Source organism: Alexandromys fortis, unplaced genomic scaffold (genome assembly GCF_014885135.2).
Source record: "Alexandromys fortis isolate MF-2015 unplaced genomic scaffold, M_Fortis_MF-2015_v1.1 scaffold_157, whole genome shotgun sequence".
Classification (NCBI taxonomy): domain Eukaryota; kingdom Metazoa; phylum Chordata; class Mammalia; order Rodentia; family Cricetidae; genus Alexandromys; species Alexandromys fortis.
Genome location: NW_026068041.1, coordinates 2998373 through 3011066, shown reverse-complemented (window position 1 = coordinate 3011066; position 12694 = coordinate 2998373). Strand labels below are relative to the sequence as shown.

The 12694-nt window shown below is 50.9% G+C and overlaps 1 protein-coding gene across 1 annotated transcript; it reads left to right on the top strand.

Moving 5' to 3' along the window:
* Positions 1-1693: 1693 nt before the first annotated feature.
* Tob2 (transducer of ERBB2, 2) lies at positions 1694-11887 on the top strand. The gene is made up of 2 exons (XM_050165691.1): positions 1694-2533; positions 8369-11887. The coding sequence occupies exon 2, from the start codon at positions 8453-8455 to the stop codon at positions 9488-9490; it is 1038 nt and encodes a 345-aa protein (XP_050021648.1). The 5' UTR covers positions 1694-2533; positions 8369-8452; the 3' UTR covers positions 9491-11887.
* Positions 11888-12694: the final 807 nt, after the last annotated feature.

Genomic DNA, 12694 nt, shown 5'->3' with positions numbered 1-12694 from the left:
GCTGCAATTTGGCCAATTTATCATGATGAAAAATAAAACTTTTGCGGATTCAGACATTTTTGGGGAAGGAGACGGACCTGTTTGAATAAGGCTTTACATACAGTGTGTTGTTTAAATCACAAGTTCTCCATGTTTTCAGGGATGAAGAAACAAATTTGTCGCTTTAAGGATAATTTAAGTATAGCTTAACGTGGCACACCTGTTTAATCCCAGCAACGGGAGGCAGAAGCAGGTGGATCTCTGTTCAAGGACGCCTGGTCCACAGAGGGAGGTGCAGGACAGCCAGAACTGTTACACAGAGAAACTCCGTCTCAAAAATCAAAAAAGGAAAGACGCATTAAATCTAGGATACACATTAGATGACATAACCGGTATATAAACACACCTATTACCATGGTTGCTTTTAGTTACCGACTACAAATACCAGCATCCCTTGCGATATCTTAAACCGATACACGCTTGCTAGAAGCTGTATCCATAACCCAATCAGACGCCGGTTCTCTCTGCTTGGGAGCCAATGGGAGGGCTGTTGCTAAGTTGCCTGTGGTATTTTTAGCTTTCATCCTGGTGGGCGGTCTCCCAGCATAGCTGGAACACTCAGGCGGGCAGGGGTGCAGAAAGGGAAGGGTAAAGTAGAGAGGGGCGTGTAATGACGCTCTCTGACGCACGAGACGAGTAGTCCCAGGAGGAGTCCCCGGGCCGGCCAGCTGGGAGCGTGGGGGATGGTACACATGGCTTAGATTGCCTCCCACCTCCCTGGCACGGCAGTTTGCCCTCCCTCCCGGCGTTTCTCTCCTGTTCAGGAGAGAGTATTTAAATCTCGGTGCCTCTTGTCATTGCTCTCTGCCTTTACCAAAGTGATCAAGGAAAATAAAATGCACACGATTCACAGTCTGTAACTTCCCGATCTCACCCCACGTGTGTTCAGAGGCTGCAGTTGTACCAGAACTCTCAGTAAAGTGAATAAAGAAACGGGTTGAAGAATTGGAAACAGGCGACCTAAAGCGGAGAGGGGGGTTGGGGGGAGGGGCGGAAGGCTGTACATAAGGCCACCGGTCCTCCGGGCTCGTGTTCTGACTGTCCAGTCCTGTGACTTCAATCCACCACAGATCCCACCACCCCCATCTCTGAGCGGCTACTGTCACAAAACCGCAGAGTGGAGTGAGTGACCAAAGTCCGGCCCGGAGGCCCAGGGGCGCCACGCTTCGCTGCCCAGTGCTGTCGAGCTGAACATTCTGCTCACCTTGCCAGGGCTGGCACTTCTACGACTAGTCTATTGCTAGAAGAAACGTGGCTCTCGTGTTTTCCCGTGTGGGAGTAGCCTGCCCATAAGAGAACGAGGGCCGCAGCAGAGGGGTCGCGGTCGCGCGTGCCCAAGCGCTATTATCTGGCGTTTGGAGCCCAAATTTCAAGGCTGAGAGTGCATTGGTTAACTGGTGCTCCGCTCCTTTTTCTGGTCCTTGATCTTCTCGTCCCCCTCCCCTCCCTTCCCTTCGATTTTCCCCGTCCCCACCAGGAAGGCGACGCTAGTAAACTCAGGGCAACCCTGGTTCAGGTTCAGAACCATCTAGAGTTGGCATCGTGCCCCCATCTCCCCAAATTTAGAACAGATCGGAACCGGGCACGGCGAGCCACAGGACCGTCAGAGCTGGAGCTTCGAGCCGTCATGGTCTCAGGGGACCGTGGGAGGTGGGGTTGGTGCGGGGCTGACTCGTGCGCGAGAGTCCTCGGGGGCCGGTGATGCAGTCCCTCTCCGGGACTTCCACTGTATCCCAGACTAGTCCCTGATGGCCTGCTGTGTCCCGGGCTCGTCCCCACCCTCCCTGAGCTTAGTCGACACCGGTAAAAACCGTACATGGCGAGTTCAGACTGCTATGGAGCCTTAAGAGAAGAAATCGCGCGGCGAGGCGATTGGACCACGAGGACGAGCAGCCCCGCTGAGGACATGGCAGGGCAGGCTGCGTCTAGAGGATCCGCCATAAGAAGACCGCTGCAGCACTAAGCGCGCTATCTGGATCCCAACCCACAAATGGGCTGCGAGGGGTTAAGGGCGCCACGGAAAGAAAAGTAGTCCCGGCCTCACGGAAGGAAAAGTAATCCCCGCCCCGCCCCGGCTGGGCGGAGGGACGCATCACTCAGGGGTGGGGAAAACAGATCCATGCGCAGGGTTGCTGAGGGTGAAACTTTTCATTGACTTTGCTCACTTCGGGCCCGGGCGCGGGAAGGTGCTGGTTGTCTGTGCTCAGTGTCGTTCGAGCCGAGAAGCCAGACGGACAGGACTTGCCCGCCGGTCACGTCCCGGGCCGGCCTCCATCCACCGCGTGACGGGTGCTATCCTCGGGCCCGCCATCCCCGCACCGTCGCCGGCGAGCTCAACCTCCAGAAACAGCGCGGCAAGAATCACATGAACTCGGTCCTCGTCCCTCTCAACGACGTAAAAGGACACCGTGGCCCTCAGCCTTGCGGCGCCGGGGAGGCCGGGCGAGAGACCTCCGTCCCGCGGCCTGCAGAGCGCCCCTTCGCGGAGACTCGAGTGAGTGCGCGGGCGAGCGGGCGGGGGGCGCCCACACTGGTCCATTCCCCTGCCGCCTCTCTCTGGAGCGGCCCGTGGGGCTCTTCCTGATATCACTTTGATAGTAGGGTACCTAGTTCTGAGTGTGGCCCTCTCCTGGGCGGAGTGCGTTTCCTCCTTGACCTCCTTCCTTATTTCTTTACGCCTCACTCTCTAGGTTTTCCTTGTTCCCCGAAAAAAAAGAAAAAAAAAAAAAAAACTCCGGTCTGCGTTAAATATATTAGGGGAAGGAAGGGGATTCGATCCTCGTTTTTTCTGCCGCCTTCCCATGTGATGGGAAGCAGGGCGGTGATTATTAACACAGTTGGTTTCTCGCTTTTTGGGACCTCTGAGATGGGAGATTGGACACCCCCTTTTTGGTGATTGGGCCGGTTAGTGAGACTGCCCTTTCGTTGCTGAACAATTTATTGCAGGTTGATCTCTTTATAATCTTGTGTGGGCGGAAAAAAGTACCCAAAGAGCCTGTCCGATAGTGTATTAATTCTGTTGATCTCTCCCTATTTTTAAAATTTCCCTTTCTGTTCAGAGAGGATATACACTGCGCCCTTAGCCAAAATCTAAGGAGGGAAAGGGGAGAATGGACCGAGGGACAGTCTACAAGCCGTCCCCTCCCCTGCCCTGGGAGCAACCAGAACCTTACACAGCAGGCAGACTTAAGGATCAGCAGACAGGGTTTCCGGTGCCAGTTCAGCACCTAACCTTTTTCTCTCCTCTCCATCCACCCTACTCTGTCTGGGAGTGGGTTTCTCTTTGATTTCCCGACAACAATAAAAACCCTGTTGCTTGCCTGGGCGCCTACCCCCATCCTTCACTTAAGCACTGGGGCAAACAGCTGGTGTGGGAGGAAGGATTAGGGAGCTTTAACACCCTGCAGGGGAGGTTTGTCAAGGAGCTGGTAAGTCTGGTCCTAGGGTAGGCCTTGCAGTGGGAGGAGACTCGCAATTTCTGAGTATTAGAAGATGCCCAGGTTTCAGATGTAGGGATTTTGTTTGCTTGCCTGGGAACCTCTTCCCATTTCCTCTACCTGGGTCTGGTTTCTCAGACTTGTATTAGAAGTGGGGTGAGGCTTAGACCCCACTGGCTTCAGGCCTTATTGTTGACCGGGCGCTTCCCCATAGCTTAACTAGGAATTTCTTTGGCCGACAGGATTGGAGAATTGGATCTAATTCCAGCCATTCCCTTCCTGGCTGTGGGGATGCTGGAGCCGTGCCTACTGGGTATTAAGTGAAAATGGCTCGTTTCTCCTTGAATACACTGTTCCTACAGCTATCCCAGACTGTCGCTGTCCATTGAGATTAAGAGGCCGGAGCCGGAGGGGCGGCCTTCCCTATCCCAGCCCACCTGCTTCACCCAGGAAAAGCCCCCTTAGTCGCAGAGCCCTAATTTAGTAGGCGTGGGAGGTCATGAAGGGAAAGAGGAGTTATTGGAGTCTAGCCTGGACATGGACGTGGGGAGAAAGGATAGCCGGTGAATGGCCTTATGGGCAGATCTAAGCCAAACGTCTTCGGCGATGGGAGGGGGAGCGCCCACTCCCCGCAGCGCGCATGTGCATCGGAAACTTTTCCTCCGCTTCGGACCCTTGGCCTGGTCCTGGTGCCGGGCATGCGCCATCTAGCCGGCCGGGCGCTCGCGTAGTGCGCAGGGAAGTGTAGTGTGCTCAAAAAGTAGGTCACGAGTCCCTACCCGCGCTCGGAGGCCTGAGGACTACGGCTCCCAGAGTGCTGAGCGCGGCGCCGTCCTGGGTGAGGCGAGCCTTGGGCCCCTAAGCTCCCCAGAGAGCCTTTCCCTAGACAGGACACTTGTGCTATGGCCCGGGTGGTCCGGACTGCCCCAGAGGTGGTGTTAGGGTCTAAGTCCGTTGCATCCGGCACATATCCTGGAAGTCCTGCTACCTATATTGTCGATTGGGCTGAGAGCGGAGGACTTATCCCGGGGGAGCTGCCTGTACCTGGTTCTCTGTCCACGGTGGCTGTTCTCTGGACCGGGTTAAAGCGCTCCTCTACGCCTTAACCTCAATCTTGGGAATTGATTGATTTAGATGGTGGGCATTTGAGATACCTGAATTTTAGGGAGTGGGCGAGCTAGAGATTCTTCACCATTACCTCTCCCTTTCTAAAATGTCTCTCTCTCATTATTTAAGTCTTGTTTTTTGTTTTCACTCGTTTCTCTATTGATGAAACCTTCGTATAACTCCACAGCTCCTTCCTTGTTCCGTTTTGTCTTTCTCCTAAACACTAAAATACACATCAGCACAAGGGTCCTGAGTCGAGGTTTAACCCGTGGCTGAAGTAAAAGAAAAAAAAAAAAAAAAGGAAAAAAGTATTAGGACAAAAATTTTTTTTCATATATCTTGTGGATATAGCACAGGCCGACCCTGAACTTCTGACTCTTCTGTCTCAGCCTTCTAGCTGCTAAAATTACAAGCACTGCACACCTTAGCTCGCTTGCAACTTTGTAGTACGTTGTCAAAATGAGATTTTACTATTAAACATTTTCTGTTCTTGAGACAGTTTCTCCCTATGTAGCCCTGGCTAGCCTGTTACTTGCTATGTAGGCTGGCCTTTAACTCACAGAGATCCGCCTCTGCCTCCCGACTGACACCACGCTAGGCTACTCAACGTTTCCTTTTTTTATTTTATTTTTTTTAATTACCTTTCTAGTGTTTTGAAAAAGGTCTGAATCTTCTGCAGCTGCTCAACAAATCTGCTCGCTCCTTTTTTGAAGGGTGGTTATTTCTGAGCTTTCTAATCTCATCCTACTTCCATAAATATTTTATAGATAAGCACTAAAACTTGTCCATTGCTTCCTAAGAAACAAACTCAGCCAAATGGTCACTCCTGTCTTTAGCTGAAGACAAGATTGTTCCAGGGCTTTAATCCTCTGCTCCATAAGCTTCTTGAAGTCAAAATTAGAGTCTGAGCTGGTCGAACAGAGACTGTCAGTCCAGTCACCTGGCCCTCTGTAAGGCTCTGGCCGAGGGTGTGTTGTGCTTCCTTGTTTGTGCAGCAGCCCCGCCGAGGTGTGAACGGGTGTGTAGCCTTAGTTGCTTGCACCCGCAAGTACTGGTTCTCTGAGCAAGGACAATGACAGTGGCTCTGTTGTATTTTGGGGCGAGAGGCTTATTTCTCAGTGACTTTGGCCTACATTTAGAACGTTCCCATTTTGAGGCTGTACTGTTCAGGGGTTAATACTTGGAAGGCCATTATACAGCAAAATTTGAGAACATCTGGAAAGGCGTAGAAGCCCTTCCGGGTAGGATAACTAAGAGACTCTACAGTGCCTTGAGGAAAAGTGTCATGCTGACATGGAGTCCGTTTTACTTTCCCAAAAATTCTCTGGAAGCATGACCTTCAACTGTAGGCGTCTTCTTGAGACCTGATGCCTTCTTTCTTCACAGATTTAGTCTCCTCATACTGTAGTAGACCACCATAGTCTTTTCAGACCTCCACTCATTTTTCTTAACTTACTATTTTCAATTACACATAGATATGTGTATCTTCATGTGGGTATGTGCGTGTAAATACAGAAGCTTCGGGGACCAGAGGCATCAGATTCCCTGGAGCTAGAGTTACAGAGTGTTGTGAGCCATCTGGCATGAGCCCTGGAAGCCAAACTCAGGTCCTCTGGAAGAGCAGCATGTCCTCTTAACTACAGAGTCATTCCTCCAGCCCCTAGAACCTTCTTTCGGAGGCTACCAACTCAGAAGGCAGGAGTTGCGTGAACATAGGAGTTCTTGGTTTCCTTTAGTTGGCCTGCTTTCCCATATGGGAGAAGACCACAATATAGGAGCTAGCTTTGAACTTCGCATCTGGTAATGGCCCTAATCCTCATCAGCTGGGGCCCCCTTTATTCTTTTTTGTTTGTTTTTGACAGTGTCTTTCTATGTAGCTCTGGCTGTCCTGGAACTCATTATAGACCAGGCTGGCCTCAAACTCAAGAGATATGCCTGCCTCTGCCTCCCAAATGCTGAGATTAAAAGGGATCTAACACCCCCTATTCTAACTAGTCTTTCTTTAAACTGAAAAGGACCCTAGAACCCATCTATCTTAACTATCTTGGTCATGAGTATATGAAGAAACCAGGGTTCCCTGACTTGTGAGCAGCAGCTCCCTACTTTTTCTCAGTCCTGTACTGAGGGTGACTATAAATGGGGTACTTAGGTGCTACTGCAGATGGACTCTGGGTGCCTTCTTGGTGTACACACCCCACAAGTCTTCTGAAGATTTGGTTCTCAGCGTGCCCCATAAGAGCCCTGGACCCAGGCCTGAGAATTAATATGAAAACTCAAGATTCTCAAACCTAGAGTTAGACCAGAACCAGGAAGAACATTAATCAAAATCCAGCCCTAAGTTCCACACAGGACAGAGATGCCCTTGGCGGATCATTGGTCAGCCTTGCCTCTGCTGAGTTCAGCAGCCATAGCTTTGCCCAAAGGTCTAGCTAGAGACATGCTCTGCCTTTTCCTGAGGGGGCCAGCCATCAGAGGGGGGTCTTTTCACTTCAGCTTCTCCCCAAGCAGGAGTCCAGAAGCCATCCTTTTGGGGAAAATGAGATTAAGAAGGTGGGTCACCTTCCTGAAACGTGAGGCTTGCTCAGATCTAAAGAATAAAGCTTTTGACCTCAGTGGATCTGGCTATGAAGGAGTCCCAAAATAACAATCCGAGTGTTTATCCTGGGCTGCCTCCTCCGCGGGATTCTCCAAACACTTGATAAACTGATCTGGTGCCGAGGACAGGTGGTCAGACAGTCCTCAGGAGGCTGAGTGGTGATGGCTCCCCAGCTGGAAGCTGTAGGGTGATGGAAAATTTCCTCCCTCTGCCATCACTCACAACCTTGCCAGAAACTGTGGAGATTCCCTCAGGCCATACTGCTGCTTCTCTTAATGCCCTGCCAGCCACCAAGGCCCTGCTTCCTGCACGTCCCCAAGGCACCCCTGGTCCAACAGTTCCCTTGTGAGATGTCAGATTGTGCTTTTGACAGATTTTGCCTTTTTCTGGAGGATTGTGGCTTTGTCCCCATTACCGGGGCTGAGTGGAAATGTAAACTTTGGTCGCACTACCAAGTTTTTAAATTGTTTCTGTAAACTCAGACTGAGCCCAAAGCATACACACCTATGGGGTCCAGGGTGACAGACGGATGCAACTGAAGCCTGAGCCCCAGTGAAAAGTTGGCAATACCCTTCATATTCAGTGACCTGTATCACATTCAGTTTAAGGAGGGCAGCGAAAATTTTGACTTATGCCTTCAAGCATTTGACAGTTTTGGGGCACTACTTGATGGGGCACTACTCTTACTCCAGAGACAGCAAGAGCCTTCTTAGATCCTGGACTGGGGGCCTGGTTTTATTCCTTAGTTATTTGATGTCATTCTGAGAGTGTCCTGAATTCTCAAAATGGAGGAAAGCACAGTGCACTCCCATTTTAAGTGCCTACTAAGTACCTAATGTAGGGGAGAGCTTTATCCTTGGGCCTCAGGTTACTGATGAGGAAACTAAGGTTTAGAGAAATAGGATTTGTCCAAAGCCAGGAGTAATCATGCGTGCCTGTAATCCCAGCACTTGGGAAACAGAAGCAGTTCAAGGCTAGCCTGGTCTATCACAGGTGAGTTGTAAGCCAACCAGAGCTATATAGATTCAGAAAGAAAGGAGTGTAACACCAGACCTGTGTGATCAAAAGTTGGTGTTCTTCCGCCTGTGCTTTGTCATTGGTTACCGCACTGTCACAGCTTGGGTAGTGTATGCTGCGTGCCTTTCTGCATATGTATTCACCATGATCCTCTCCTTCTCTCTCCTCCCAGAACCCTCTGGATCATCTTCTGCTCCCGCCGCTGCTCTTGGCCTGTGCACGTGTCCTGTGCTGATTCTCTGCCCAAGAGAGGATCATGCAGTTGGAGATCAAAGTGGCCCTAAACTTCATCATCTCCTATTTATACAACAAGCTGCCACGGCGCCGGGCAGACCTGTTTGGGGAGGAGCTGGAACGGCTCTTGAAAAAGAAGTATGAAGGCCACTGGTATCCTGAGAAGCCATTGAAGGGTTCTGGCTTCCGCTGTGTCCACATTGGGGAGATGGTAGACCCTGTGGTGGAGCTGGCTGCCAAGCGGAGTGGTCTAGCAGTGGAGGATGTGCGTGCCAACGTGCCCGAAGAGCTGAGTGTCTGGATTGACCCTTTCGAGGTATCCTACCAGATTGGAGAGAAGGGAACTGTGAAAGTCCTGTACCTGGATGACAGTGAGGGTGGTGGTGCCCCAGAGCTGGACAAGGAGATCAAAAGCAGCTTCAACCCTGATGCCCAGGTGTTTGTGCCCATCGGCAGCCAGGACAGCTCCCTGTCCAACTCTCCATCGCCATCCTTTGGCCAGTCACCCAGCCCCACCTTTATTCCCCGGTCTGCCCAGCCTATCACCTTCACTACTGCCTCCTTTGCTGCCACCAAATTTGGCTCCACAAAGATGAAGAAGGGTGGTGGGGCATCGAATGGTGTGAGTGTGGCTGGCAGTGGGGCAAGTGGCCAGCAGCCACCACAGCAGCAGCCTCGCATGGCCCGCTCGCCCACAAATAGCCTGCTGAAGCACAAGAGCCTCTCTTTGTCTCTGCATTCACTGAACCTCATGACAGCCAGTCCGGCCTCTCAGTCCCAGCTCTCACCCAATGCCAAGGAGTTTGTGTACAACGGCAGCGGCTCATCCAGCCTCTTCTTTGATGGGGTGGATGGCCAAGGCAACAGCACGTCAGTCCCCTTCGGGAGTAGTGGAGCTACCACTTGCAACCACAGCAGCTTTGATGTGTCCCAGGTGTTCGGAGGTGGCACTAACAGCCTCTTCCTGGAGAAAACACCCTTCGTGGAAGGCCTCAGCTACAACCTGAACACCATGCAGTACCCCAGCCAGCCCTTCCAGCCTGTCGTGCTGGCCAACTGACCATCTTCCTGTCTGCCAGGCCAGGAGCACCCACGACCACAGAAAAGAGAACTGTACAAAAAGATTCCAATCTTCTCATTCTCACAATTAGGAAAAAGATCGGCCCAGGCACAGAGTAGGAGGGGGCTCCCAAAGCACAAAGTTGTGTCTCACTCAGCCCCTGGCTGCTTTCCTGCCTGCCTCTAATTTCATTTGGTTTGAGTTTTGTAATTTTTTTTTGTTGTTACATGTAGTTTTCTATATGACATCTTTAATTAGTGGTTTCCTATGCTAAGAATGGTCCAGATGTGAACTGCTGCTCCCCACTCCCTCCTTTGTGCTCCTTTGGGATTGGTGTGTGCGAGCTCACAGGGAAGGAAGAGCAGCAGCTGGAACCAGACATACCCTGGAGCAGGGAGAGGCTGGCCCCCTGTCTATGGCCTCTACACTATCTTCTCAGGCCCTGCCACCAAATATGTCTGGCCCTAGGCTCAACTCTCCCTCAGGCCTGGGCCACAGGAGCTGCTGACTGACCACTTGACACCCTCCCCCTAAAGCTAAATTCTGTGACTATAGGGAGGTTAGCACTTTTTCTAGTTGGAATCCTTCTCTGTCCTGTGGCCCCATCCCTCACCCCTTCTTGGCCTGGACAAGATATATGTAGCCCCTCTCTCCGGTGCAGCCTTTCCCCGAGGAGGCTGGGGTAGAGTATAGAGGTAGGAGTAAGTGTATGTGTTTTTGTGTGTACATTCATGCCTGTGGGTGTGTGTGGCTTGCTGTCATGTTCTAGAGGATTCCAAGCCACGTGGACCTTCCCTCTCTGGGTGTGTTTCTGGGTTGCAACAAGTACTTATTTATGTACACGGCTGGAGGATGGGCCCAGGGTGGGGTGGTAGTCCGTTTGTAAGGTTGTAGGGCAGTGTATGTGGTGGGCTGATGTGGTTAAACCTAAAAAACTCCAGGGAAAGCACTGCATAAGGAGCTCCTTTTCCAGACTGCAGAGGGATCTACACTTTTGTTTCTGACCAAAAAAAGAACTTCTCAGCAGGGTGGGAGGAATACCCAAGCCTGATGCCTAAGAGGAGTCCCTAGACTTGAGCAACTGTTGTGTGACCTTAGCCCAGGGTAGGGACAGGGAGAGAATTTAGTCACAGCCTGTGGTGGGCAGTACTGAGCCTTGAATTTGAAACTTTGTGATTTTTGGTTGTAGGTGTAAATGCATTTGCACCCGTCTGAGGACTTGTTGGTTCCTGTCTCTTGCCAGCCTGTGTCTGCCCTCACTGGCACTACTTGACCTTGATGCTGTGAGATGTGGTCTCCTGGGCAGGCAAGAGAAGCCCTGGCTCCCCTCCTACTCCACGTGGGAACTGCTGTGGCAGCGAGTTGAGCCCAGATCGACACTGCCGACCCCATCTCCTTGCATTGGGCACTAGCTCTACCTCCCCCTGCAGGGCAAGGCCCTGAGTTCTCAGCCCAGCACCATCTGTTCCTAGCCAGCCCATTCTGGGCCTCCTGTCCCTTCATCCTCAGCGCCCATACAGGTGACAGTCCTGGATGGATAACTTCTCTGGGACAAGTTGGGTGTTGCCTTATCCCCATTTCCAGCCCTTCCTCCCACGTGCACACAGGTACCACCTGCACCCAAGACAGCTTGTTTTTCACACATGGGGAGACCAGAGCCCAGCCCCTTGTGTCTTTGAAGTAGGAAGAAAAATGAGTGTTCAGGAACATGACTCCTGGACTGGGCTTTTGGGCCCAGTTCAGTGTCTCATCGCAAATCTAGGCATTTTTGCTTCAATTTTATTTTTTTTAAGAAAAAATAAAACTCTGCACTAATTTACCTGGTTTCGTAGAAAAACTTTTTTTTATTTTTTACATTTTTTGGTGTCTGTTTGTATTGAATAATTTGCTACATTTGTAAAATGTGAGAGGTATATAATATATGTATATTTCTAATGTAAGAAACGTAATTTTTTTCTTAAAAAGAGGAGAGAAACCAATATTTTTTCAGGAAAAACAAACTTTAAAAAATAGGAACATGAAACCTTTTTCCTCCCCTTTCCCATCCTCTCTATCCCTATCATCCAGGAGCAAAACTGAAGGTGGATTGTCTTGTTCAGAATGTCAGCTGTCAGTCCAGAATGCTGTCTTTTTCTGGATGCTGTAGCATCTCCCCCGGGGCGGACATAGGCATCGAGGAAGCCATAGAGAGGACCCGGGAGCAGGGCACTGACCTTTTTTCTAGTGAAGGAAAAATGCAATCAAGACATTTTGTATTCAGAACGTTGTGCAATATTTTGGAATGAGACATTGGTGTGTTTAGAGATTTAGTTTCAAAACAAAGATTGATCAAATCTGTACAGTTTATATTGTTCCAGATTTTTTTAAGTTTGTATTAAAAGCATGATATATAATAGACTCCTGCTTACTTTTGGCTTGTTTTGTTTCTGGGGTCCCTTTGGAATGGAGAGGTGGCCACTGCTGTGGGCCTCAGGAGACTGTTAATCACTGTCACAGTGACTCACCTCTGGTAGACACAGTTGACCTCATGTCCCTGTGGTGTGCCCACTACCACAGTCCTTTCCACACTGCAAACCGCCACCCCAGCCTGCCTCCCCTTGTTCCTCAGCCTTGAGTGCCATACAGCCAGGGCTGGGAGGATTTCTTAGGAGCCACCTTGGAGGAAGAAGATAAGGATGGCCCCCACCCTGCTTGGATCTGACATTTATACTCTTGCCCTTCCCTGTGCCACTTGGTCTTTAGTATGGGCCTTTCTAAACAAATTGGCCTACTGCTTGAGTTCTCGGTGCTGCACCCCCACCCCCACCCGCAGCTGGAATGCTGGCGGAGCTGCCTCAGAGGTGAGGTTGTGTTCATAAGCCAGGGGCTCAAAAGCAGCCGTGTCCTTGTCATGGGACACGGGCTGGCCTGGGCAAGGATCTGTGAAGTTGTCATTGAGTCATTTCATCCTCATGGCTGCCCAGTGGTAAAGACATTCTGTCCATTTCAGAGCCTAGACGTGGGTTCCAAGTTAGGTGGTGTCCCTAAATTCACAGAATTAGTAAGTGGTCAGCCAGGGTTTTGAGTCTGTTCTCACTCTGTTCTTCAGAGTGGGTAGTGTCAGGCCCTGTGAAGGAAGAACCTAGCGTTGAGTACCACCAAAGCCAGCTGGGGGGTGGTGGTGCACCCAGCATTCAGGAAGCAGAGGCAGACAAATCTCTTGAG

Excerpts from the sequence above, each read along its gene's own strand:
- Tob2 (XM_050165691.1), top strand. The coding sequence starts at position 8,453 with ATGCAGTTGGAGATCAAAGTGGCCCTAAACTTCATCATCTCCTATTTA.